Below are 24,754 nucleotides of genomic sequence, written 5' to 3' on the forward strand. Positions count from 1 at the left end.
TTGCAGTTGCAGTGCTTGCTTATTAATTCCCCACCTTGTTGTCTTCCCTTCTTTGATGCGCAGCATTATACCATTCATTGCAAAAGCACAGCCTGAAGTGGAACAGGGAGATGATCCAGGTGTTCACTGTCTCTCTCTCCTTCATTTTTCACTACTGTGATGAGTGTGTTCAGTACCGCAGCTCCGTTCTCTGGATGCAGTTTTGCTGGTCATATGCATCATCTTACTTTTCTGTGACTTTTCAGTTACTTGTAAATAATATTTATTGAAATATGTATATAATATTAACATCTTTTTAATGTATGTGTATGTTAGAAGGTTGCAGTGAAAGGATGCTGCCAGATTTTTCTTTCTTCATTTGGTAAAGATTTGGTTAAGGCTCTGATTTTTATCTTTTTAATTGTTCAGATTTATTATTAGTTGCTGTCATTTGAGCCAATTTCCTTTGAATCTCTGAATGTTCAATGTACTTCACAAGCTCTGTACTTTGTTTAAATGTCTAGAGAGAAAACTGACAAGCTTTTCAGCATGAAAATTAAGTTGTAGCAAAGAGCTTTTTCTGAAAATGAGGCCAATTCTTGTGGTCATCCAGACAGAAATGTATCTGCCTTTAAGTATTGTTTTTTGATAAATGTATATTCTCCAGTGCATTGGATGTAAATCACATGTACCACTCAGTGGTATAATCTTGATTTTATTTCATATATGAAGGTATTGTAGATCTTTACACAGATTTATTGCTGAGCTTACTCAACTTTCTGTTCCTTCAGGTAAAAGTGATTACAATGGTTAGCTTGAAGTTTTCTGTATTTCAGTATGTTAGGGTTGCATGCTAGCACAAGAGTAAATTGTTGCAAAATGCTTTGGAACCTCACAATATCTGTTTGCTGGGAACAAAGAAAGAGGTTTGAAAGGGGTTTACTGTTTTACATGGGCTAGTTGTGAACATTTGTAATGAGCTGAACTTGAAGTGGTCACATTGAGGAGTTGAGCTCTGCTGTGGGGCTGGATAGCTCCTGTACAGGAGTGCTGGTAATGGGGATGTGAGGGTGGCAGCGATCTTTCAGTGAGGTCTGTACATCTGTCAGAGAGGCATTAGGAGATTAGGGAAAACACCAAAAAAAACCTTCTAAAACAGAACGAACCCAAACCAACTGATGATGTAGTCGCAGAGGGAGGCTTGTGAACTTAGAATACCGATGTTATTGATTTCTGCTTGGAGATTTCCTGGTTCCAAGTAGAAAAACATAGGCATTGGGTGTTAGCTATTACCAAAACATGATACTTCTTGCAATTTTACTTTGCACTGTGAATGCCAGTTTGTTTCATGAAGAAAAGCAGACGTGACGAGAACAAGGTTGGGGTTTTTCTTTGTTTTGTTTCGATGAGCTTGTCCATACAGTTTGCCTGGTTGCTGACACAGTTAAGGCTGGCATGAAATTCATGTAGCATTCTACAGTAACTTTTCTTGAGATGAACTTAATTATATTTTTCCTTTCTTTCCCACACCTCCAGATACTTTGCTGAAAAAAAAAAAAGTAAGCTTTTATTAGATGTTTTAATGCTTTAATATATATATATATTTAATTTAATGCTGACACTACATTAAAATTAATGTAGTTCTGAGTCACTGGAGTCTGGTTATAACAACACTGGATTGAAAATCTTAATGGATTCTGGTTTGTTTTCAGCCTGTGTTCACCATTGACTGGGATATACTTGTCAGCCAAAGTAAATTCAGGCAAGCCATGTAGGACAATACAAACAAAAACCCATTATGTTTACGTAACATCATAGATTTTATTGATACCATTTACATGTTGTAAAGTTGTGTACTGGATTTGTGTAAAGAAGGGTGCAAGCTAGAACAGAACATAAGTGCAATTGATGACTTCTCAAGAACATTTTTTCTCTCTCTGTTTTTTTCTTTAGTTTGTGTTTACAGTCTGTCTCCAGGAAGAAATTGCTTATCAGTTAATTGTTGATTGATTGCTAGTAACAGTGAATTCTGAAGTCCATTTTCCTCTTTTGTATCATTTGAGAGCAATCAAGAAAGCAGTAACATGTTTGATCACAAATGCTTAGATTTCTCAGGCTCTTCGTCTCCTGCTAGATGTCAGACTGGCTCCTGCCTTAAGAAGGACACTAAGAGAAGTGGTGTCTTTTGTAATGACCAACAGCTGATAGCTTTCTCTGACTCCTTGACATAGATTTCAGTGCATTCTGCTGTGAGGCATTTGAATGTGTGTGACACCTGGCCACTGCAATGACTTTAGAGTGGCCTGGTTTTGTTACCTTTAGACTTCAAGAAGTGTTTGGTTTTCTTTCCCTGCATTGCTCTTCCCGTTGAAGTTCTGCAGGGCCGCGTCTCTTCCATCTTCTGTTCCACAGATGAGTAAAACCTATAGGATTGTGGGGTGAACAATTTAAAGGATGATATGAAGTGCGGTGTTACACCTATACCACTTTCTCCCACTTAATTTGCTTTGGATGCAGCTGTTGCAGAGGTCACCCAGATCTTAGAAATAGGAGATTGGTACATACGACCTGCTTTTGTCAATTAAACTTTGCCAAGATCTCAGTTGATTTGTGGGATACGGTTTGACAATTGCTGAATCCTGCCACAATGACATTGCTGTCCATCAAAGAAGGTTGAGTAAACATGTTGTGCTTTTTGATGTCAGATCATAAAGTGTGTAGCATATTTATTTGTATTACCATCCAAACTTATTCTTTATGCTTTTTGGTAATTAGGCAGTGTGAGGAGTTGTTGTGAAGTGCTGTGGCCTTGCAATACTCAGTAGATCTTTCCAGTTGACTCTAGTACTGTTATGCATGTGGTTTAAATTTATACAAATTCGTTAAAGCTACTCTCCTTAAAACTGCTGTAAAACTGTTAACAGCATCCAGTGCTTACCAAGTATTCCTTGGCAAGACGTACTCAGTCATGTATTAAGGATAAGATTTCCTTCGTAGGTTAGCTTTTATACTGGTATGTCCAAGTTTTAAGAAATAAACATCAATTCTCTGCTATTTAAGTTTTTCTAGTTGAAATTAGCAAAGTTTTCCATTTTTATATTGGATTATTGCTTAGGAGAGCGTTTCCTAACAGGCCACTTGTGCCTGAAAAACAAAAAAAAGAAGAAAAAGCAGATCAAAGGAAGTGAAGTGCTCTCCTGTTTGAAGGCATCTTTCAGAATAAAAATAGGTATTTCATTTATGCAGCTTTTGTGCTGTTCTTGGCCTCATGTACATGAACACTGGGTAAACTAGGCTGTCTGTGCATTCTTTTGTTGCACTTGGTAAACTAACAAGCTGCTAAGAAGTTGACATAGGAAAAATAATAAGCAGTACGTTCTCCTTTCTTTACTGGACAAGTACTTATTATTTCATGTGTTAATGCATGTTACATGTTCGTAATACAGCAACGTATCTTCACTGTTTCACTGTAACTGCAGTTGATTTTGCTGTGGAAAGTGTCGATGTGGAAGTAACAATTCTGAAATTTTGTTTGCATAAATTTAGTCTTACTGCATATTCATATCTATTCATATAGAGTTATAAGTGACACAGTATTTTTGGAAGTAGAAATTAATCAAACTTGATCAATCTAACAGTTCTTTCATTCTTTTTTTGGTGTGCAAGTTAACAATGAAATACACCAGACACGGTGAAAGTAGTGGTATACTATAAAATTAAGTCTCGAATGCTTTTGCATTTGTATTTTCCACTTAAGCCTGTACTTCTTCTGTGAACTGTATTTTCTTAACAGTGAATAACTTAGTACTGCAACAAGTTGTTCAGGACCTCAAACACAAAGTAGTAACAGCTCCTATCAGGGGTCCATTTGTTAATCTGAGTTCTATTTTATGAAAAATATTTGAATGCTGCTTTTCTTTGGAATTGATGTTAAAAAATAAATCCTGTTTTGTATAAATAGATGCCAGACTCACAAAGATTTCCTTTCTTGTTTCATAGACGTTCCATCTTCAGAGCAGCCTGAACTGTTCCTAAAGAAACTTCAACAGTGCTGTGTCATTTTTGACTTCATGGACACGCTTTCAGACCTTAAAATGAAAGAATACAAGCGCTCCACTCTTAATGAACTGGTCGACTACATTACAATAAGCAGAGGCTGTTTGACAGAGCAGACTTACCCTGAAGTAGTTAGAATGGTGAGTTTCTTCTTTCTCATGGTCTCTTTAAATCCACTTGCAATTCCAGTTACACATTGTGGGCGAAATTGAACCCTGGAGTAGGTGGATTAAATGAGGCCTTTGGTCTTTATTTTCTACTTGACATCACTTGGGGATAATTCCCCAAAGACAAAATTATTAATTTTTATATGTGCTTAATTAAAGTCAAGACGATGGTTATTATAGTGTCAGAAATGTATGAAAGTTTCCTGATCGAAAGACCCAGCAGACATATTATCAGAGTCCATCTCTTTCCCCCCATACCCCTCAGTATAAATCATGGATTAATTTTAGAAGTTTTTTCTTTATTTGAACTTTATCCAAGCATTTGAATTTGTACTGAAGCTCTGAGATAATTACTCATGCACACCTCAGCCTACTTTTAGACAGTAAATGGTAAAGGTGCTGTCGAGAAACAGTGTAAAAAATTTTATGGTTATATTATGTGGAGTCATAGTGGTTGCTGTTTGCAAGCAAGATTACTCAACGGTAAAGCCATACCTTATATATACATATAAATTGTCCAACAATAGTATTTTCAATCTAAAAATGTTAGCAGTATCAGATGTCATATGGTAAAGAACATCCTTTGTAATTGGCAAAAATCAATCAATGCACTGAAACATTTATTCTGTTCTACCATATGGAACTCTTATAGCCTTCTATCTAAATGAAAAGACAGTTAGTTAAGTCATGAATTTGGTGATGCTGAAACATGAATAGATTTTATAAAGCATTATATGTGCTCCTTACTGCTTTCCTGGAACACAGTTATATGCTGTATTGCTTTTCTGAAATACGTAAAAGTAGCTGATAATTGTGACAGTCATTATGCACTTAATAGGGAATTTTTAAAAAAGCAGAAACAGAATGAAGATGTATGGAAAAATCTTTATATGGCTCCTTAGTCTGAATGCATTTTTAGATGTCTGGTATAACATGATCAGATTCTCTCCATTTTCCCTTGCCTTCCCTTTTCTCCTCCTCTACTGGAGAAGTCTTTTCAATGAGCCGCTTGTCACTTTGCTGTGTTACATGTTCAGCATGTGGTCTAATGCAAATTCAAGTCTGAATACAGAATTACTAGTTCTTTGCTGAGTTCTTCTGCTTATACGAAGTTTGCAGCATCTAAATGGTTTGCAAACATTACTTTTTTCTTCCTTGTACCCCTTGAAATGAACTGATGTTGTCATATGAATTGAACAGACAGGACACTGATGGACAGATAGCTTCAGTAACATCAGGTACCTTTTCTCTTTGCAGAAGACATCCCCAGTCTCACTTTCTCTGACAATTTAGTATTTATTTCAGTGTTTCTGTTACTGAGGTTGTATTTTTTCATTGACTTCGTGTACAGTTTTTTACTGTAGCAAGAAGTTAGAAGTATTTGATCTGTAACTGCTCATAAAGTTCAATTTTGAATAATAAATCATAACCTCTGAAGCAATCTGTACATGAGCTGTAATGAGACACAGAACCCTTTTGCTTGCATTTTCTACAATCCCTGCAGTCATTTATGTTGATTCACTAAACTGTTTTTATCTTAAGGAAATGATGCGTTGCCTAAATAGTTTGAAAAGCACAGTTTTAAATAATTTACTTAAGAATAGCCTGTAAGTGTGATACAGAGCAGTCACTGGAAGTGAAGATAAAGTGTAAATTTTTTCCAGTAGATTTCACAGATGTTTACTAATGGAGCTCCAGGAATTTCATCCCATCTCATTTTTGATGGAAAGCTGTTTTCTTTTCTCTTGTATTCCTTTCATTTCATTGTGCCCTTTCTCATCTTTCTTTCTTCTGCCTTGTATATGGGGGCTAATGCTGAACTCAAGCTCTGTTTTAACCTCAGCAGCAGGAAGTTTAAGAAAGGAGAAGAGGAAAGACCAAGAGTATTCTCAAGTTCCATAACTAGCTGGTCAAGCCTAGATTCTTACAAATAAAAATGGTTATATTTTTTACTAAATAATTTCTGGAGAAAATTAGAATCATGGGATATGCTGAGCTGGAGGGGACCCCCAAGGATCAAGGCCAGCTCCTAAGTTCACACAGAGCCACCCAAACCCAACCCAATGTCTGAGAGCAGTGTCCCAACACATCCTGAGCTCTGGTGCTCAGGGCTGTGCCCGCCTCCCTGGGCAGGCTGTTCCATGCCCACTGCCCTCTGGGACACAGCCTTTCCCACCCTGACCCTCCCCTAACATAGCTCCATGCTTTTCCCTCAGGCCCTTGGTGAGCAGAGGGCATTAGTCTGTATTAGGGGCAGCAAGTCACTTTGAGCTGTGGCGTGATGTTTGCAATAAATGCTTGTTCTTGTTTCAAGCATAAAGTGTTTTTATCTGTTGTACTGAGGCAGGCTAAACTGTACACAGTTGACTTCATGAGCTCGCTGTGCAACTGCAGCTATTATCTGTACCTGAGAATTTTCATTGAGGTCTCCAACTGTGTTTGCAAATGACCTGTCAAGTTGACAAGCTCCGACCTGTCACGATAGTGAAGAGAAGAGCAGTTTTGTGTCCTTTCCAAATTGACTGCCTGCCACAGTTGTCATTGGGAGTGTTTTGACTGAAAGGCCGACAGCTTAAAACACAGCAAAATAGAGCACAAATGTTCTTTTTCCATCTGGAAGGTTTAGTCCCTCTTGTGTTTCGCACTCAGATCCTGCATGGTGACGTATGAATGCAGGGAGTAATATTTCTTGCTTGGCTCTTTGGGCTACTGAAATTTGGAGTTGGGAAGTATTCTTAACATACAGGGAAAAAGCAAGAAGCTGGTTTGCAAGTTGTGCTGTCATTTAAGACAAGAAAAAAAAAGTGCAGAAGTCTGAAGCTGGTATTTAAAATGTTACTAATGTTTATGAAGAAGGATTAATGACTAATCTGCTTTCTTTAATTAACCGAAGTGCCAGAACTATTGATATCAATGTGGCAGCCTTTTCTTAAAGTTTTATTAACTACATGTGGATTAGTGTTCTCTGTTCTATGACCCAAAAGAAGTTCAACTTTACAGATACTAGGATAGAAGAAATTGCCTATCAAATTAATCAAAAACTCCAAGATTTTTTATTACTTTGATTTCTAAAATGATTGTTTGGGAGAGTTAGCATAAGAGTACTTAGGTGTTTTTAAAGCTAGTCATCCTAAATTCACATTGAGGTATATACAGCATCACAAGTTTGTTCCTTTTAAACCACTCACTTTGGCTTCATATATACAGAAGGGCTGAATTTGTTATTTTGAAAAAAATAGAATTTGCTAATGGTCACCAAAACACGTTTACAGTGGCCTTGTTGCTGTCATCAATATCACTTAATGGAAAGAGTGGTTGGGATTTGTGTTAATGATATAAGCAGGACAGATTTATTCCCATGGATGCTGCTCAGTGCACTTCCCCTTTTTTTTGATGCCTTGTGCAAAAGGGCACAGGACATTCTTCAGAATTAGGCTCATCTCTGTAAGAAAGGTCCTTGCCACTTGAAACACACTCTGCTAAGAAGGAAATGCCAGTAATATGACTTTATGAGCCAATAATTGGACACTTAATCTCAAATTTGCGCCTGTCTGAGCAAAATAGGAGACTTAAACTAATGCAGCTGATTTTGCTGGTAGAATAAGCAATGGTAGTTGAATGAAATAAATGTTTATTGCTTGCATGGTATCCTGCAGGGTGTTATGTAGTACAGTTTTTTTTGTGTTTTCTGGGGACTAAGACATAGATTGAAGATACTCATTTGTTTCACTTGAAAAAATGAATGAATGGGGAATTTGGCAAGCTCTTAAACTGAGAAACCTGGATAAATCTCCTTGTTGATGAGCAACACTTAAACTCTCCTACTTGCTTCTCCAACAATTGTAAACTCAACCCCAGACGTTTACTGTGATGTTTATACAACATCCGTGGATGCTTGCCAGCCCATGAGAGGTGGATAATGAAACTTTTTTGAGAGGTACCTTGTATAATGGAATATTATTTTGGTCTCCTTTCTTTTATGTGCAGAGATGACTCTAGTTTCCTATTCTCCACCTTTTTTGTTGTGCAAAACTCCCTATATTCAGCCTTACCTTCCTGATCCAGCAAAACCTCATTTTGTTCCTGTTGGTTTAGATACTAGATTTAAAATCATACTGAATGTCATTTTGGCTTTAAGAGAAATAAATACAATTACTCTGCTAGGAATTGACAGATAATGCCTCTTTTCAAAAATGATTTTTATATAACTTCAGGAACTGTGTAAAATAGTAGGAGTTAATGTTGAGTTCAGCTTGAATCGGGAGATGTTGGTTTGAATGTATCTCAAATACTGAAAGAAAGATGCAGTGTTCTTTAACTCCCCCAAAATGAACTTGGAGTGAGAGCTGGCACATGGATGCAGCTGTGATGGAACAAGCATGCTATTGAAGTGAACAGAAATGAAAAAAAAAATCATTTCATATTAAGTTTTCTGCTCTCTAATGTGAGATTTATCAATTAGGTGGGAGCAAGAAATGAATCTAACTGGTTTCTTTAATGCATTGTTTTCAAATTCTTCTGTTAGAGGCTACTTAATATTCATGTTCTTTATATACCTGGTTTGTACAAAACCCACAATACTCAGTAAAGGAAGAGATTCCAGTGTTCTGTACTTTTCAAGAGAATCAGTTGGAGGCAGCTTCTCTTGCAGCAGTTGTCCCTAATAATTTTACTCGACAGTATATAATTACATATAACTTTATCCATTATTCCTCCTGTTGGTTACATAGGCTTCTCATTTGTCAGATGTTGTCTGCATAATAGTACGGTGACTAAGTCTATAGCAAAAAAATAAACTGTTTCGAGAAGTGCTTGTGTCAACTGCAGCTTTTTTTGTTTGGTTGGTTTGTTTTGTTAAAGAGGAATGTACACTCTCACTCCCACATTTCAGCTCTGTCATCTTCCTAGCACCGTGTCTGCAGATCGGCTCAGCATGAATCTTCTGGGAGATTATTTTCCTGGATTTTGAATATCTTGTTTTGCTCTTCAGATAGGAGTCGAAGACCATAAGAGTTTTGTAATACTGTCTAGAGTTCAAGCTCATGTGTTGGTAGGCTTTCCCTTTATCTGAAGCCTGCTGTAGAGATGAGGGGCTCTTTCTGCTTTAATTTGTTAAAGATAATTGAATTATTGCTATCGTATTATGATGGTATATAATAATGTGGCCATGCATTAAACAGAAACCTGCTTTACTGGATCATATAAAAATGTTTTTACAAGGAGATAGTGATGAATAAGGTTGTTGATAGCAGGGTACCTCATGTGGTTTGCATCTACTGTGGCATTTCAGAGCTCAGATTTCCAGCAGGGAGATGCTGTGCCTGTGAGCGTTCCCCAGGGCCATGACTGTGTTAGCACTTGCAGCTGGGATTCTGAGTGTGCTTTTGAAGTGCATCTCCCATTTGTTCTCACTGTACTTTGATGCTTGTCACAGAGAAGCTTGAGAATTTGTGAATTTGATTCATTTGGGATCAAATGTGTATTCTAGAGGCATGCCTAATGATCTCAACCTGCTAGTGGGCATCAGTATAAGAGATGGCTAGAAAGTAAGCACTCCTTCCAAACATACATGGTGTGTGTATTCAGCACCTGTGCACCAGGTATTTTGTTCTACCAGCCTACTCCAATTGTACTTCCCTGCTGGGTAACATAGGCATAGCTTAAGGAATCTCAATTTTACCCCTTGCACATCTGTGTGGGTTGAAGCGAATTCACTACTGAAGTGAATGATGGTAAGCTAACAAGTTTAGGAGTCTTGATCTAGAGCTAAATTCCTGCAGGTTATTGATTGAATTTTTAGATGAAAAGATGAGTAGGACTGTTCCCCACACTCCTGCTGTATGGCCTGGATAGATGACCATGTTCACAGTCTGATATAGTTCATTTTTATGTAGCCCAGTCAAAATTAATGCTGCTGGGCAAAAAGAAGACATATAGTATTCAACTTGAAACGACTGTATTCTGGCAAGTGGTGGTGCAGGAGGGACTTGACCATCATGGGTGAGTATCTTGACTATGTTAATATAAGTTTCTGATACAACGCACTTATTCAAAAAAGGGAAATAACAGGGAAACGGTCAGGCTTTTTATGCTGAAACATCCAGCACACTTGCTGTATGTATTTGAAGGTGTTAAGAAAATAAAGGTGGGAGCTTAAAGGAAGGTAGGAAAAACAATTATAGGATTCAAAACAAACCAACATCTGCCTGGGCTCAGTAGATATGTCATTCCATTTAGCAGCAAAGACATTGAGAGCTGTCTTATATATATACACAAACATATACTCATAGATGCATACTGCATATGCAGATATATTTAGAGGGAGATACTGAGAAGATCTTGATGGTTTAACAAGATCCAATAGGAACCAGATTATTTCAGCCTGGAAGCCAGAAGCAGCTCTGCCCTAGTCAGTTCAGTAGTAAAAGTCAGGGTTGTGAGAGCTGGTAGAGTCATTAATATTTTAAAATAAAACTGGATTTTTGTTTCTGTAAGATGCACATCAAACTTCTGGGAACAGTTTGGTGTACACATAGAAAGATTACAGTAGAATGACTGTAAATCCACAAACAATACAAAAAACTCCCACATATGCAGATATATTTCAGAAGGATAAGTGTCAGGGCCTGTATGATGAACCATTGTTGACTCCTAGTTCAAATAGCTTCCTATGTGGCCTGATTACATTTTATTGTTACCGTGCCTTGTTCGTATGCACAACTGGTTTAATCACAGTGTGTGCAGATAGCCAGTTTCAATTTCTTGTTTACATGGGGTTTATATGGACAGTCCCACTTACTGCAATAGAAGAGCAGATAAAATAATTCACTGGTCCTGTTTTTATATAGCTAATATATTACACTTCCTTGCATGTACATTTGTTTTCATTTAGGGCTCCATTCAGGAAAAATATTACTGATCAAACCTTTGTTTCAAACAGCATGGCATATGAGCACCGAGCTGAAATAGAATTTACGATGGGTTTCTGTAACATCAGTGTGCTTTATGGTGCTCTAGTAAGGGATGGAGAGAGGACTTCTCATTTTCTCCTGACTTCAGACTTTTAAGCAGCTTAGTAGTTTATTTTCTCAAAGTTATTTCAAACATAAACGTAGGGATAAAATCAGAACTTCTTGAAGCCTGTTACTTCAAATGAATTGTGTGTTCACAGTTTCCTTGTTCTGGATTGCCAGTTGCCACCCTCAGATCTATTCAGAACTTACAGTTCATTCCATGTGGTGGTACCAGAACAGCCTTGTCTGTCTTTCCATTCGTTTTTAATGAACTTGCACTAAACCATAATTACCTGCAGTAGATGTTGTCAGAGTTGTGCACCAACACTGAGCTTAGTGGTTTCTGGGCATCTGCAGTTGAAAAAAGATCTTTTATTGTGGCATTTCCAATGTGATCCCAGGAATTTTAGATCCGTTGCTGATGGGTGGATCTCAGTGGTTTGTTGAATTGATTTCTGGCGCTTGGTTGTTCAGATTCTATTTTCTGGGGAAGGACTGTTAGACTTTTGTGTTCGGTTGGTGAGTATCTTGGAAGGGATGCTCTTGAAGGATAGCATGCAGGCAACTTGGAACACGTAATAGAGATTTGTCACAATAGAACTTTCCAGAATATTAGAGTTCAGGTTCGCTGTACAAAAATATCATCAGGGCTTGGAGGCATTCCTAATTGGTGGAAGATGGCAGTCAGTATTGATCAGCAGTCATTTACGTTGGCTGTGGGAGAGGAGCCGTCAAAGGCTGTGCAGAGGCTGGCAGGGATGTCCTGTGGCTGGATGAGCCAGCAGAGGTCAGAAGGGAAGTGATTCATCGATCGAGCCGGAGGAATTTTGGCACTCTGCTTGGGCCCAGGGACAAATGCTAAATAGCTACCTTATGCCTTTGTGAGAAAGATTGTTATTCCCAGATCTGGTGCATCATTTCCCTATCGTTGTATGATGGCTGTCAGTCTCTCACACAGCTGGGCAGTTCATGCATGGAAGAACTTGTTGCCTTCGGTTCTCCCTTAGAGGTTTGTGAACATTAGCCACCCAGAGGCTACTGATCTAGATAAGCATGCTGTAAATTGACACTGCATGTAAATGAGCTCTCATGCTGTGTTGTGGTGATTAATATAACTGTAATGGCACACATTATCTTTTGAAATTATGATTACTCTGGGAATCATTTGAAGAAGATAACCTGTTCTGTGTGTTCTCAGGAGAATGTCTGCATTTGGGCTCCATATAACTTATCTTTACTCCCAATACCTAAAAAAAGAAAAGAAAAGAAAAAACAAAATTACAGAGAACAAACTGTATGAGAACTCTCTTCTACCTTGCATTGCATTTCCTGCTGTATGTTCTTATGCAAAAAAACTGCTTCTGAGTTGCCATGAGACTGACTTTTAATTTTAATTTTTATTCTTAAATACATACTCCAGAGGTCTCTCTGGCTATGTTAGAAGCTCGAGATTCGTATGTCGGTCCTGGCACTTCACTAATTATTGCTGAAACATTCATTCTTCCATGGTGCTGCTAGGGCAGCTGTGTGAAACTTGGATCAACTGAATTGAAATCCTACAGCAGTTTGAGTTCAATTAGTTCGACATTCTGGTAGTATGTATTTTTCCTTGCTGGTTTTGCTTGTGCCATACTTTAGCATTTGTTCTCGTTTTAAAACTTAACACCTGATAAATACTTAAGTTTCCTTGGATTTTTTGGTACAAATTTCATTAATTGAAATGTGTAGAAGAATTTCATTTTCTTCTTTCAAATGAAGTTTAAGGCAGAATAGAAGCTGCAGACTGCTTTTGGTTTTGCTAGTTCCCTGTTTGGGGCCAAATGCTGAGAAATCTGGGATTTTCAAATGTGAAGCATTAACCAAAAATGCTTCGGTAAGTATTGCAGAATCCAAGTGTTCGGATGGAAGGCACCAGTAAGTGCATTTTTTCCCCTTTTACTTGGGAATCCTTTGGGCGTTATTCTACTGCCTCGTGCTCTGATAAATCATAGAATCATAGAATGGCCTGGGTTGAAAAGGACCACAGTGATCATCCAGTTTCAACCCCCTTGCTATGTACGGGGTTGCCAACCAGCAGACCAGGCTGCCCAGAGCCACATCCAGCCTGGCCTTGAGTGCCTCCAGGGATGGGGCATCCACAGCCTCCTTGGGCAACCTGTTCCAGTGCGTCACCACCCTCTGAGTGAAAAACTTCCTCCTAGTATCTGAACTAAACCTCCCCTGTTTCCGTTTAAGACCATTCCCCCTTGTCCTGTCACTATCCATGCTTGTAAACAGCTATTAAATAAAGGCCTCTGTCCTGTTATTTCTGATCACTTTCCTCTTCTGTCTGCTCTTCCATCTCAGGGATGGTAGAAGGATGGGGTAGAAGGAATCCCTGGGGAAGAACAAACTGTAACGCGTGTATTCCTGAAGTACATGGTTAGAAAAGTCTTTTTATGTGGGGGCTTTAGAGAGAAGCGGAGGACTGGGGAAAAGAGTTGAGTAGGAGAGCATCTGCTGAACATTAGGTATCATTTGGCAGGTGTGCATATAGGACAGAGTTCAGTGCCTCTAAGGGCAGGCTGATAGGTGCTGTATTACTGGGGTTGAGAGCCCTGCGAGTTGGCAACACGAGATTGACATCCGCTGAAGGGTTCTGCCAGAGCGTTTTGCTGTATCTGTAGCGAAATGCTCCCTCTTGTGGCAAATGAAAGAAGTCCAACCACAAAACCCGCATGACCACTCTTTCCCGTGCTCGCTGGTTCGCCTTATTTACTCTTCAGTTAGCCAGTACTTTTGTTTTCCACTTGTATTCACTGAATATTCCTTGCTAGTATGTACTGCATGTGCTTTCCTACAGTTTTCTGTTGTTCCTTCTTATTTATGCGGCACCCGAATCTCTTTGGTTTACCTTGCAGCTTCTAAAATTTCACTGCCTCAGTCTGTTTTCATCGGTATCTGGATTGTATTTAAACTCCTGGCTTTAATGTGTCTTCTCATGTTAAGCTGCCAACATACTGAAGACTTGCCTTACAGACTAACTATAAAATATGTACAGCTCTAAAAGGCTGGGAAAATATATCGGGATGTTGAAGAGTGTGCTAGTTTCGTTGCTTAAATAGATTAATTTGTCTGAACTACTATGCAAGGGTCATGTATAGACAGGATTAGGAGATAATATGCTGCCTTTCCCAGCTGTTTGATTAACCAGCTTAGAGACGGGTCAAATGCAGTAGCAGAGTGCAAAGAAGGCACTACACCACCTTCAAAGTGCAGAAAAGGCCCTGCAGCACGTTTAGAGTTTATAAGATGTGCTGCATAATAATCAGTACACTCCATTCAGCACTGTAATTAGTCTAGGAATATACTCTAGTTCGGTCTTTGCTGATAGCATGAGCCTCACAAGGCCAAGCACTCTGAGCAAAGTACCTCTAAATAAGATTAAGCAGAGTGAAGCAACCATGAAATAAAATACAGGCTAAGTGACAAGCAAATAATGTTTGTTGCCTGCGTTTAGTATCAAGTTGTGCACATGATACAAAGTGTCCAGGCATATACTGTGTGAAGAATACTGGTAACTGAAGCAACTGTTGACAGATGAAAACTTTAGTGGATATCATTAATATCTTTCCCTGTGCGAAAGAAAATAAAGTGTATGAAAACCCTTGTCAATGCATACTGATGGCCATACCTCTGACCTAGCAGGCCTTGATGGCCAGTGGAACAGGGAATGGTTGGGCTCATCTGGAGCATGGGGAAGTCAGCAATGATGGCTCTGGACAATGCTGGGATGTCACTAGAAGGAAGCAGAAAGATCTAAAGAAGGTGAAGTGCCAGGGTTGGTGGTTGATTTGTAAAGTGATAGGTTCCTTTGACCTATACAGTTGCTGAATAGTTTTGTCAGACAGTAAGCATTAGAAATACTGTTTATGTGATGAGGACATCTAGAGTAAGCATAGAAGTACAGAGGCCTGTGATCTATTACCTATTTGAAAAACAGATACCATTATTCTTTCTTTTCAGGTATCTTGCAATATCTTCAGAACTCTCCCACCTAGTGACAGCAATGAATTTGATCCAGAAGAAGATGAGCCCACCTTGGAGGCATCATGGCCACATCTACAGGTTTTTGACCATTTATTTCAAAATAAATGCTTATCTTTGCTCAATATATCTAATTTTCAATAACTTTTTTTTTTAACCTGTGGATGAGAACTAACATATGAGATATTACAAGAAAATTCTATTTCTGCTTCACTAATGTTGTTGTTGGCTATATCACAGTATCTACAAAGACAGTAGAGTACTTCATGAATTTGGGAAGTGTTAGAACTTTCTTTCAAAACTGGATTGATAGTGTCCCTTGTAGTCCTGCTTCCCTTTGTTGATCAGTTTTTTTCCCCCCACATTGCTCTGGTGCACAAGTAATAACAATACTTCCAGCAGTTTTGCTTTACTGAGTATAGTTAACTTTCATACAAAAGCACACAGGAGTTGGCTGTGGATCAGAAAAACAAATGGGAATCTGTATCTATATCTCCCTTCCTCCCCCTGAGTTGAAGTTTACTTTCAGGTGTTTGTAGTGCTGAGCGTGCTCAATACTGTCTATCATTGCTTCCTCTGTATTTCAAGTGTCAATGGAAGGCATTTTGAACAAAAAACATAACATAGTCTTGGAGCAGGACAGCATAATTGATGCCATTGCAGTAAATTCCTTTATAGAAAATATGACTGCGGATCCTGTCTGTGTTAGTCAGGACTATGACTTACGCCACAGATAAATTTAGAAGAAGTTTGGCAGGGAAACAGTTTGTGGAGTCTAGGATCCGTGAGCAAAGGAGCACTGTTGATCTCAGCTTGAAATGAGTATTTTATTTAACAGTTGGATACACATCTTTGCCTGTGAGCAGTTTCACTCTCTTGTTCTCTTAGACTTAGACTCTCTTGATGTGTAGGGTTCATCCCTTATTTGTAATACATTTCACAAAATAAGAATCATAACATCTTCAAGAAACTTACGAGCAGCAGAGGCACATGTCTGCTATCATTACATCCATTGACACTAGCACTGTGTTTTTAAAAGTCTTTGCTTAAAAAGGAAAGGATAGAATTTATTAGCCAGTGGATGACTTACCATTGTGAGGAAGAAGTGTACCGAAGTATTTGTCAGAAGTTGATAGATTTCCTGCTGAATTGATGTTAGTGACGTAAACTGACATTTTTTCCACGTCATATTTCTCAGCCTCTCTCCATCCTTCTGATTTTTGATGATTTCCTTTTAGAGGAACTCAGAGAATGCTGACATAAAGCAGCAGCGGTGTTGCAACATAATGGTGTTTGCAAGGAAAAGTTTGAAGTTGCTTTAAAATGTAATTTGTAGCTTCCTTTCTCCTTTCATTGTCAGTATTCATACTTGCTGATACCAGAAGGGAAAAAATTTCCAATAGGTGCTCTTCTTGAAAAGGTGCAGTAAGAGAAGTGCTTGCTCGTAGCTCATGTGGTCAGTGACAGGTCAGAGTTGCTGTTACATGAGGCTATCAGAGTGCCTCTTTTGCTTCCTTTTGGCATATTAATTGAAAGATATGTTGCTGTCCCACTGAATAGTTCAGGCAGAGAAGGAATTGAATAGAAGCAAGCAGGTTTTCTCCATTCTCGAGGCTAATCTTCTCAGTAAGTCAGAAAGTCCTGATTAAATTTTATTTTCTATTTTTTTTTCTGTGTTTCAAGCTGTCATAGAAAGCTACTCTGGGCAGTTTCTAATTTAAATTTAATATTTCTGTCTGTTTCACCACTTCTTTCAGAACTGCAGTTTTTCTATTTCATATGACTAAAGTAGTTCAGAGGGCAGTTTAAATGATCTTTCCAATTACCCTGGTTAGCTTTGCAAGATGATAACAAGCATTACAAGATGGCAGTGGCAGTATTTAGTGATTAGATATCTCTGAATGGAGTTAAATAAGCAAAACTAACTTACAAAGCTCATATGTTTAATTGAAACACTTCAAGGTAGTAATTTGCTAAAGGAGGAAAATATTTTTCATCTTCTGATCCTCTTGCTTTGTGGAAAAATAAGTATGTTGTTTTATACGGAAAGAATCTAGTGAAATACTTAGAAATAATAAGCAATAATAAAGTCATAAATTAAACTACTTTTTTTTTTTCACTTTGCAGCTTGTATATGAGTTTTTCATACGATTTTTGGAAAGCCAAGAATTTCAGCCCAGCATTGCCAAAAAGTACATAGATCAGAAATTTGTATTGCAGGTAAGCCAGCATGATTTCTTTAAGGTTTCACTTTGCTTTTGAAAAAAAAATTGCTTTGAAAATGTTTTGTTTGGGATTTGGAAGTATAACGTTATTTGCAACAGAAAATGCTCAGCAAGCATTTACAGTGAAAGTTGTCAGGCTACAGAAATGGGAAGTATGTTGATCTCTGTTTCTATAGACATATACAGTGCTCAATTTGGCTCCAGTTTCAATACATTAAATATGTATGTTGCTCCAAAAGTAATGCCTCCTATCTGTTTCCAAGGAAACTACAACAACTAAAAAGAGCACAGTAATGCTATTTGAGAGCGCAAATTCCCAGCTACAAAACACTTCTTCAACATAGTCACCATCATTAGCTATGCATTTTCACCAACAATGAATGAAAGCCTCATGGTGTGCATTCAAAAATCTGCACCCGTGGAGGTCACCCACTGTTTCGCAGTTGCTATGACAGCATCATTAGTAGGAAAATGTTGCCCATGCAGTCAGTCTTTCATCAGAGCACACGGAAGTCAGAAGATGCCAAATTTGTCTACATGGTGGGTGTGGTAGTGAAAACTGGTACTGCGCTCCACAGTCTTCAGACTGGTTTGGAGCCTGGCATTAATGTGTTGCAAGAGAAAGGTTGTCTTCTTCTCTAGCCTGACTCTGGAAGTTCGAGCCTTCAGTGTAGTCAGCATCAAGATGTACTGCTCAGTGAGACTTCATGGTTTGTCTGAGTTCCAGGAAATCCAGAAAGATCACTCACCTCTTCTCTCTACTTGCTGAGGGCTGCATCTTGAACAACTTCTTCAATGGGAAATACACATCTTGCCACTTCTTAGGTTGCTGTTTTGACTCAGTCTTGTAGTGCTGACAATGCATCTTATCACTGGTAATGTGAAAACTTGTACATGGTGTTCTTTCTGTTCCTTTGTGAGCACTTGTGGGACCCACCTCATGCAAACTTTGCAATATTCCAACATTGCCATCACTACTTGCAACACACTGAAACTGATATTCAGCCCCGTACATAGTTTCCTGGTGGTAATCAGCTAATTTGTGTTGGTGAGCTGATGAAGGTGCTCTTCATTGTGTGGTGTTGCAGCTGTGCGTGACTATCTGGAATGTGGCTTGTCTTTCACATTGCTGTCATCACTGCTGAAATGCACCACCCACTGCCTCACTGTACTCACATCTACTGTTTGATCTCCGTAAACCTTCAGCAGGCATCACTGAATGCCACTGGGTGCCATTTTTCCACATGGACAAATTCAGTGATGCACTTTTGCTTGGAAAAAGGGTATATGTGTGGTCATTCGTGTCAGGCTGCCCCTCTGCTGATATCTGTCACATGGCAACAAAATATAATGGGTTGTTGGTGGGAAGGTTCAACCCCTACTGCCATACCACCATCATCTGCCTCTGAAGTTGTGGGCCAACATAATAAAAAAGGAGGCATTACTTTTGGATCAGCACTTGCATTTGACTTGCTCAAGGTAAGAGCAAGCTGAAACAGTAACTGTTGAAAAATGAAAGGCAAGTGTTCTGAAAATGCTGCCATCTAGAGACACTACTTAAACCACAATTTTAATGTATCATATTATTGATAAAATATTTCTGTTAAAGGGGGTAATTATTTTTCTCTGCTGGAGAGCTGGCAACAAGGGCAGATATTCATTAGCAAGCCTATTCCCAAAGCAGTATCAAAAACAGTAACATTATAGAGCTTGGGGAGGAAGTAAATCAAAAAGCTATATAAAGTTCAAGCTCTATTAAAAGCATAGGGGAAGAAGTATCAGTAATAAACAACACTGGCAAAGAATGGGAAGTTCTGTGCTTGAAATTTGCTTGCCGTTGTGGCTAAATGGATGAGGTGGCCACAGTCTGTCAGTGAGCTGGCAGCCAGATGGTTTACACGTTTCATCTTCTTCCTTCTTCACTTCAGACTGTAGTAGTCAGCCTTCTCTGATGAGGAAGTTCTCTCTAGGCCAGGACAGAGGCTAGAACAGAGATGGCTGAAGGATGATATTTTCTGGGGTAAGGCAGGAAACTTCAAGTTTATGCTCCTTCGCTTTTTGTCTTCAGCTTCCAACAATAGGCCTGTTCATGTTTTGTGTTCCCATTGTGAATTCTTGTAGAACCACAAAATCGGGATGAACTTCATGTTTAATGCAGTCCATAGCTTGCTTTTGAAATCATGGAAATTTGCAAATTTCCATGCTTAACTGGAAAAGGGAATTTCCTGAGGTTTGAGACTTGAATAAAAGCCCAACTAGAAATGACTGGGGAAGCCCAGAACTGCTGATGACCTTACTCTGACCTCTGGAGTTTGTTTTTCTTCCTGTGGTGCTTAGGCAATACAAGCAGTAATTTGCTGTCCTCGTACATTATTCACATGAAGAGTACTTGAAGAATTTAGCTTAAAAATTTAAACAAAAATTTAAAAATTTAGCAATTTTTGTCCTTAAACTTTAAGATTCAGAGGTATCCTGATCACTTAAAGCTTTTCAAGGCATTCAGCCCTATTAAGATTTGGCAGTGGAGAATGGGTCTAAAACAAGGATTCTTAAGATCCTGTTGGTCTTTATCTACTGAAAGGGAGAAGTGTGATATTTTGAAACCTACTTATCTGAAAACATATGATAAAATTGAAGTTTGAAATAATTTGAGGGATTTGGAAGCTCTTGCCATATGGTTAGGTGATGCATTTTTATATATTGCTTCGCACGGTTGAACATTCATAGTTTTCTATCAAAAGCTCTGCAGAGCCTTATATACACATGGGAAGAGATATTTCCCTGTGCATAGGTGTTCTCGTTTGATCTTTAGGAACTTGGGTGTCTGTGCATTTCTTTCTGTATTTTTTGTGTGACATGAGCTAACAATCTGTTACTACTGATCACTTACACTGGAAACCAGCTTGAGACTTATCATCAGTTTCCTCCCTAACATGATTTGTTTTTTAACGTTAAGTGGACTTTAATGAAGTGTTTCTTAGCAAGAAGTGTGCTAATACGGGAAGAATGAGACAGATGCAGGTTGGCTTTTTTTAATATAGATGTGTTATTGGCTTTCAGCAGTATGTTTTGGTAAAATGTTGTACACTCACAGTGTAACTGTTCGTTTCTAAAGCCTCGTTGTATATAGTCTGCAGCGGTTGCTAAGAGGCACTATCGAAATATCTCCACACGGATCTGTGTTACTGTAGGTTGCTATTTTGGAGGTTTTATTTCCCTTTTCTGACTATGTGTGGTGTCAGAGTAGTTACGTAAATCATAGAAGTCTTACAGCTTGTTCATCAAAATAAGACTTTGTTTTTGAAACCTTGATAACGAATTGGACAAATCAAAATAAGCATCTTTTCTTTTTAAATGAGAGACCGAGTCTGACTTCAGCAGTGTTTCCACAGAGGATCTGTATAAAAGAACTGGAAATATTTATATTTTGCTCCTAAAAACAATCCAATAAGAATATTAAAAACAGAAGCGTTTCCAGCTGTTTGCTGTCTTTGGGTGAAATTTGCTATTTGGGGAATGGATGAGGTCACTGTTTATTTCTTTAACCGTGGAGCTGATAGAACAAACCAATGTGTTGGTAACCTCTAGAGGGCAGCTGACAAACCCCATAGTTTCCTTCTGAAATTCCCATCACAGATTCTTACTGCAAGGTTAAGATAGCGAAAAATGTCCAGCGCAATGAAGAAGAATATATGCATCAATTGTAAACCTGAAAATTAGAAAGCAAAATCCCAGAAAGCTTAAAAAAATCTCTATTAATCTTTTTCTGATTTTCATTTTTCTTCACCTTCTTAAAATTGTGCACCAGTTTTGCGGAGATTCGATGTTGTACATACACTTACACATCTGCTTATAATAGATAATTATAATTTATCTATTTGTGAATTGAGCATCATTTTGTTCTCTGCTGTTCCTGTAAGGTTTTTCTGCCAGCATCATCAACATTTTAAGGCCTCTTTGGCAAGCAACCTTTATTTATTTTTCAAGATACGTACTGCCTGAGTGTTACCTTATCTTGCTGATATTCATTCTTTCTTTACTTTCTTACTACTTAAATTGCATCATTTTCTGTGCAATTCTAACTATTTTTCAAATAAGTTTTTTCTAATTCATTTGAAATGTCTGCTGAAATAGCAGACGCTGTGATGTCCAAAAAAGATGGAACTGAAAAGATGGGGTGAAACTCATACATTTGTGGTAGGGGAATAGATTGAAGAAGTGAGACTGCTATTCTTGCTGCTCATACCTTGGTTCTTAGAGGAAACTTCAGAGAGCAGTATTTTGGGATAGATTTTGTACAGTACAACACACTGTGTAGTCTTCTCTTTTGACTGAGAACCACAAATTATTTTGCTGTTTTAAAATCTGATTTAGCAGTTTCTAAGTAAATAAATCTTTATTTTTTTCCTTTTTTTTTTTTTTTTAAGCTGAATATTTGCAGTTTACATTTTGCTCAGTCCTGACTGATTCTTTGATTTGCACTGTTGAGTCCACAATCTGAAAGCCATGCGATCTCTAGAAAGGCTCAGGACCTAGTATTATAAATGAAAATCATTTAGAATATGTGACCTTGATGCAAACTTATGCAATTAAAATGAAGGTCTGTTAATTCAGAGTGAGAAAATGAGAGTGGTAAGAAGTAGTGTCTTATTTTGTAGATGTGACAGCATTTTTATTTTTTGAGGGGAGAGGGAGGAGGAAGAAGAAGGCAGCATTTGGGAGCCAGTTGATAAAAATGTCTTCTCTGAAGATTTCTAAATGCTTATGCTGGAAGTTAAGGTGAATACCTTAAGTAGCATTTGTGGTGATGTACAGGGGCTTGCAATTATTTTGTTTTAATAACTGTATTTGTGTACCTTGGGTAATATAGATACTGTGTCCTTACATGCACCTACTGCAATTGAACTGCCATATGGAATTCTGTGTGCCATACTAGTCAAATGTAAAGTTTATCTACAGTATAACATCTTTTTTTCTTTAAACACAGTTGTTGGAGCTGTTTGATAGCGAAGACCCACGAGAACGGGACTACTTAAAAACAGTCTTGCACAGAATTTATGGCAAGTTTCTGGGTCTTAGAGCATTTATCCGAAAACAGATTAATAATATTTTTCTACGGTAAGCTGTGGGAGAAAATACTTTTCTCATATAAATATTGTAGTAAGCTGATACATTACTTATATTTAACTTTTTCTTTTTTTAGATTTGTTTATGAAACTGAACACTTCAATGGCGTAGCTGAGCTGTTGGAAATTTTAGGAAGGTAAATGAGCATTCATTACCAATATCAAGCTTCCCTTTTGGACAGGTCAGAGTAATGTCAGACTTAGAGAAAGTATTGCTATAAACCCTGATTTTGAAAGAGATGTGTGCACATGCTCATCTTTAAGCCCATGTGCAAATCTCTCTCCTATCTTTGCCAAGAGTTCATACGTGGATGCAAGTTACAGGCGAAAGTGTTGGATTGATTTTGTGTGTGTGTGTTAAACTTCTTCCTTATGCACTGCATATGTTTTTAAAGTACATTAGCAGTGTGAATATCTTAAGTAAACCTAATTATAGTAACTTAATTACCAAAGAATTTGCAGATTATGTAGACAAGTTCTTATCTGTTTGTTAGAAGGTTTGTGCAGTTGTTTATATGATGATTTGTAGATTGGAGCTGAATTATTACCTACATATGTACTAAACTGCTAGTATAAAGGAGAGCAAATTTCAGCATCTGTTTACAAATAACTTGAGCCCAATACAGGTGCTGGCTCCTAAATGATTTTAATGTAGAAAGTTCTTGTTCAGACCTCAGGAATGTTTTCTGTGATGATAACACTAACAAATACTTCTCTTCTAATTTCTAGTATTATCAATGGTTTTGCTTTACCTCTTAAGGCAGAGCATAAACAGTTTCTGGTGAAGGTGCTGATTCCTTTACATACTGTCAGGAGTTTATCACTCTTCCATGCACAGGTAGAAGTTACAAAAGTATTTTCTGCTCAGTTAGAATTCTATAATTTTTTTAGTTACTTTGGAAATTTAATTGCCTGGTACATAAAAGGTGGGGGGAAAAGTTTTGTAATGTGGGAAAATGCAGATTTTCTTATTCAATTGCTGCATTTTTTTTAAAGACAAATACCTTTTATTCTGATTAGATAATTAAAAACGTAACCTATGTCTGTAATATTTTAAACTTTTGTAGTTAAACTCTCTTTAGGTTTTCCTTTCTGTTCTTTCTTCATTCTCACAAGGCTGCCTTTCCCATTCTGTAATCCTCTTTCTGTGTCCCAAGAGGATGCTCAAGTTTCCTTAGTCTTGTGCTCTCTAGGCTCTTCTTCACTCTGGCAACTTTCTGAATACTAACACCCTCGCTCTTGCATGATCTTTGTGTTCCATTACTGACTTTATACCATGTTTTTGAATGTCTTGTCATACATTCAGCTGTCATGATGACATTTTTCCTATGATTAGTGATACCTGCTCCCTTTCTGTCTGATCTTCTGATAGTGCAATCTTTCTTATACCTTCAAAGCCACGCTTGCTAAATGTTACTCAGGGTTTTAGCTGTGCCAGCTCATCTTGTGAGTTTTCACAATTTTACCAATATACAAAACATGTAAAAAGAAGCAATTTCAGAGATTAACAAAATCTTATAAACATTGTATCACTATGTTTGGAATTCCAGGTTGCTCTGATTTTTAATTGTATGTGGTAATTTGTCATGTGAACATTTTTGTAATGTTTTCTTTCTTTATTGTTTCCTATTAACTTGAATTTAGATCGATTTGCACAGTACAAACTGTGCATCTCAGTTTAAATATTTGACTGATTTTTGAGAAAGCTATGCAGCATCTTGCCTTAAGTCTCTTCTTGTTCTTTTTTAATGTTTGTCTGTGATTTCATTATAATGTTCTAACTTTATTTTCTTAAATCTTTACCTCTTCACAGCTGGCATATTGCATAGTACAGTTTCTGGAGAAAGACCCCTCACTCACAGAACCAGTAAATATTTTTCATATTTTTTTTCCATGATAAACAGCTTATCCTGTTGTGAGGAAGGTTAAAAAAAAAAAAAAAATCGAACTTCTTTCTCTTCCAATTTAGGTCATCAGAGGCTTAATGAAATTCTGGCCGAAAACCTGCAGTCAGAAAGAGGTAAATGAGTTGCTAGTGTTAACCAAAAATGTAAGAGTTAGTTTACTCTGCAGTATAATATGCAGGGAATATTTAGGTATCTCCAGACAGTTTGTACATGCTGTGTTGGATCTTGGTATTAATTCCTGTAGCTGATGTGTTT

General features: G+C 37.8%; 1 protein-coding gene across 7 annotated transcripts in view; it reads left to right on the forward strand.

Moving 5' to 3' along the window:
• The window catches only part of PPP2R5E (protein phosphatase 2 regulatory subunit B'epsilon), a 73,085-nt gene that overhangs the window by 35,994 nt on the left and 12,337 nt on the right, over positions 1–24,754 (forward strand). For all 7 annotated transcript variants that reach the window (XM_015287890.4, XM_015287891.4, XM_046942448.1 and 4 more), the window contains 8 exons: positions 3,979–4,175; positions 15,221–15,322; positions 17,369–17,461; positions 22,454–22,584; positions 22,670–22,729; positions 23,322–23,430; positions 24,406–24,459; positions 24,562–24,612. In XM_015287890.4, the coding sequence (XP_015143376.1) occupies positions 3,979–4,175; positions 15,221–15,322; positions 17,369–17,461; positions 22,454–22,584; positions 22,670–22,729; positions 23,322–23,430; positions 24,406–24,459; positions 24,562–24,612 (797 nt within the window). The remainder of the gene's footprint in view (positions 1–3,978; positions 4,176–15,220; positions 15,323–17,368; positions 17,462–22,453; positions 22,585–22,669; positions 22,730–23,321; positions 23,431–24,405; positions 24,460–24,561; positions 24,613–24,754) is intronic.

The sequence above is a fragment of the Gallus gallus genome, chromosome 5 (genome assembly GCF_016699485.2).
Source record: "Gallus gallus isolate bGalGal1 chromosome 5, bGalGal1.mat.broiler.GRCg7b, whole genome shotgun sequence".
Classification (NCBI taxonomy): Eukaryota; Metazoa; Chordata; class Aves; order Galliformes; family Phasianidae; genus Gallus; species Gallus gallus.